Source organism: Mesocricetus auratus, unplaced genomic scaffold, assembly GCF_017639785.1.
Source record: "Mesocricetus auratus isolate SY011 unplaced genomic scaffold, BCM_Maur_2.0 Super-Scaffold_100676, whole genome shotgun sequence".
In the NCBI taxonomy this organism is placed as follows: Eukaryota; Metazoa; Chordata; class Mammalia; order Rodentia; family Cricetidae; genus Mesocricetus; species Mesocricetus auratus.
In genome coordinates, this window is record NW_024429266.1 from 58,437,632 (window position 1) to 58,441,469 (window position 3,838).

The 3,838-nt window shown below is 45.4% G+C and overlaps 1 protein-coding gene across 2 annotated transcripts; it reads left to right on the forward strand.

Annotated features, from left to right (window-relative positions):
• Positions 1-705: 705 nt before the first annotated feature.
• On the forward strand, positions 706-3,550 carry Il20 (interleukin 20). 2 transcript variants are annotated; one of them, XM_005079861.4, is made up of 5 exons: positions 706-864; positions 1,137-1,202; positions 1,315-1,467; positions 2,380-2,454; positions 3,380-3,550. In XM_005079861.4, the coding sequence occupies exons 1-5, from the start codon at positions 706-708 to the stop codon at positions 3,455-3,457; spliced, it is 531 nt and encodes a 176-aa protein (XP_005079918.1). In that variant the 3' UTR covers positions 3,458-3,550. The 2 variants fall into 2 exon arrangements, with proteins under 2 accessions (XP_005079918.1, XP_040595282.1); XM_040739348.1 differs by lacking the exon at positions 1,137-1,202.
• The last annotated feature ends 288 nt before the right edge of the window (positions 3,551-3,838 follow it).

The following is a 3,838-nucleotide window of genomic DNA, read 5'->3' on the forward strand; positions in this document are numbered from 1 at the left end:
GAGGGCGCTGTGGAGCCCCAGGAGCCTCCAGAAGGAGACTGAAGCAGAGCCTTTCGCCGGCAGGGTGGCTGTTATGAAATAATTGACTTGGTTTTTGGCTTCAGGAATGCAATGAATCTACTATGCTCAATTAAGCACTCTGATCTCAGACCAGTGCCAGATAGCGCCAGGCTCTTCTGCCCTGTGGGTGTCTATAAGATCTAGACAATTTCCCCCTGGGTATTTTTGGTGGCTTGGTCGCAGCTTCTATGAAGCTGTTTTCCCTTGTAGGTCTACGGGGACCACACAAGGTGTTGCAGTGGCTTTCTGGAAGGGGAGAGTGTCTACGTCAGTTCCCTCAAGCAAGTTTGGACATTTCTCCTGAAATGTCACCCACCCTCTGTCGCTTCACTGCAAGGGTTTGCCGCTCTAGGCCGTTCCTACCGTCAGTGACTGTGGAACAGGGAAGGTGATACAATAAAGGAGCCATGACCCGTGGCACTACCCAGCACCGAGACCCTGAAGGTCCCGGCAGGCTTCGGTTTGAAGCAGCCTTTTCTTAGAAAGTTGTGTGAGCACACGACACTGCTTGCAGCCAGGGAAGGCTGCCTAGTTCCCACCCAGTGGACACCTGGTGCTGGCCTCTTCTTGCTGGCTTGACGGGAGAAACTAAAAGTCCTGATCTTTTTGAATTTCCACCTCTGCTTTCCAGGAGCTAGGTGTAAGATGAAAGGTTTCGGTTTTGCCTTTGGTCTGTTCTCCGCTGTGTGTTTTCTCCGATGGACTCCTTTGACCGGGCTGGAGACCCTCCATTTGGGAAGCTGTGTAATCACTGCAAACCTCCAAGCAATACAAAAGGAGTTTTCTGAGATTCGGGATAGTGTGGTACGTAAAGGGAGGGATCCATCTTTCCTGTTTGTCTGTTCTCTTCCCCCTTTGTCTGTCTGTCTTCTCAGAGTATCTCTGATAGTGTGTTAATGGAATCAGGTCAGAAGGAGAGAGACTCCAGTCTGAGACAGTGTGTTTTCAAAAGTTGCCGGTGCTTAATAGTTTAAGCCTCTCATTGGACCCTGGTGGGGAAGAGACCAAAGGTTTTGATATCCAAAGTTCTGGCAGCGGTCAATGACCTGTCTTTTCTTGTCCTTTCTCCTGTTTAGCAAGCTGAAGATGAAAACATAGACATCAGAATCTTAAGGACGACGGAGTCTTTGCAAGGCATAAAAGTATGGACTTGATCTGGGGCAACTCTGGGAGGGCAAAGCCAGAGCTTCTTATTCAGGCCCGGTCTTGCCTTCCTCTCTTCTCATTAATTCACTTGTCATATGTTATTTGCAGCATTCGGATAGGTGCTGTTTCCTCCGCCATTTAGTGAGATTCTATCTGGATAGGGTATTCAAATTCTACCAGACCCCTGACCATCGTATCCTCCGAAAGACCAGCAGCCTTGCCAACTCTTTTCTTATCATCAAGAAGGACCTCTCGATCTGTGTGAGTAAAGGTCTGGGTACGTAGTCTGAACCACTTAGCAACCAAGCTCTTTTTCCTATTCCATTGACTGGGTAGAGAAATTGAATCCAACATTACAAAACAAAACACCAAACCAAACCAAACCAAACATAAAAACTGCTACTGAACATGCAACTGTTCAGAAACACCCTGTTTTATTGAATATATGCTCCATTCAAAAAGCATTTTAAAAGGTTTGAAGAAATATAAAATGCTGGATGTTTGATGCTTATGATTACTGTCCAGAATCCACAGAACTATTTTTTTTCCTGTGGTAATGCATTCTACAACCTTACTAGGGCATCTTGTGCTCAAGCGGTGATAGGGCTATTAGACTTGATCTTGTTGTGAACTTTCGAATTGCATTCTTTTCATAAGGGCTTGGGTTTGTTCTGCAGCCTCCTAGACAGGCACGGGTAGGAAGCCAGTGGAGCACTGGAACTAGAAACTCTTTCAACACTGCCTCTTTCTAGAAGGACTTTAGTGAGCTCCACACTTGAGACTAGAAGGCTGGCTTCTTTGCCTGTCTGATGGTTAGTTACATGATTCCAAATGATGAGTCATGAAAAGACGTTCCTACAGAAATGATTATTCACAGGATTATAGGTAAAACAGAATTTTCTGCTTATGCCAAGCAAGGGCAGAGAAGTCAGATTGTAAAATAGAATTAGAACCAGAGAGATGGCTCAACAGTGAAGAGCACTGGCTACTCTTGCAGAGGATCTAAATTTATTCCCGCCAACCACATGGTGGCTTACAGCTTTCTGTTAACTCCAGTCCCAGGGACCCTATCCCCTCTTCTGGCCTCCACTGGTACTCATGAATGTGGCTCACAGATATATATGCAGGCAACAAGGTAACAATAATACTTACCATTCTTTGGGTCTTTTTCAGCATTCACGAATGGCATGTCATTGTGGGGAAGAAGCAATGAAGAAATACAACCATGTTCTGAGTCACTTCACAGAGGTATGCACTGTTTTTGTAGGGACTGTGGTAGGTGTGTTTTTGGAACTGAGACTATAGATATGTGGAAGATATACATTAATGTTCGTAAAAATCAGACTAGTAGTTCACTGTGGTCCCAGGGACCATCCCAGGTTCTAGAAGGATGCTGTCTCCACATGATGCCCGGTCAGTGAAGAAAGAATGTCTATCCAGACACACCTGGATCTTCCAAGGGGCATAAAGGAGAAACAATAGTTTTCCACTATGCACACAATGTACACTTTCAAAAGCACTATCTTGCAATATCATACATACCCATCTATGTTGTTCCTCACATTGATACTTTTATACACATCTGTCAAGAAATTGTGAGTCAACTCTTTACTGACTTCCTCCCCCTCCTCTCCCTCCTCCTCCTTTTTCTCCTCCTAGTCCTTCAGGATTCAGCCTAGGCATCACCCCCCAGAGTTGGCTATCTCTTGTCATGATGTGGGGCCTCCTATCATTTATTCATCATAAAGCATTTGTTCCTGCCTGTCTCCTTTCCTCAACCAAGACTTCCTTATGAGCAAGGATTGTGTCATTCACTTTTGAAATGGTCCAGTGCTCAGCAGGTCAATATTTATTAGATCTAAGTATGCACGGTAGGGAACACACACAGACATGCGCAGAGGCATACATATACAATTCCTGAAGAAAAACAGCCTTATTATGATCTGTGTGGGCCAAGTTGTCTCTGGGCTTCCACTCAAAAGGCCAGGGTAGTGGGCTCAGTAGTCTTCCTTCTTTCTCTGAAATCTGATATGCTGCCACCTCTTTTAGTCTCTTCATCTTGAAAAGAATGCTCCTGTCCCTATCCCTGCTTACCGGACAATAGGAGGGAGGATTGTCTCTGGGAAAATGTCTCTTTTGTGTCTCTGACAGCATGCACCTACTTTTCTTTCAGCTTGAGCATCAGGCAGCAGTAGTGAAGGCATTGGGGGAACTAGACATTCTTTTGAGATGGATGGAGGAGATGATATAAATGAAGGTGATGAGGCTGCTGAGAACACTCTTGCCCAAGAGTCCCAGTCCTCAGTACCGTGACGACATGGCCCCAGATGCTGCTGAGCACATAACTACCTACCCAAGAGTGTCTGTCCTCAGTACCATGACGACATGGCCCCAGATGCTGCTGAGCACATAACTACCTACCTAAGAGTGTCTGTCCTCAGTACCATGACGACATGGCCCCAGATGCTGCTGGGAACATTTCTATCTACCCAAGAGAGTCTGTCCTCAGCACCATGAAGACATGGCTTCAAAGTACCACCTATTTGTCATATAATTTAGTGTTAGTCACAGTATATATTATTTATGTATTTATGTATTATGTGGATGCCCTTGTGTGTCCCCAGTATTACCT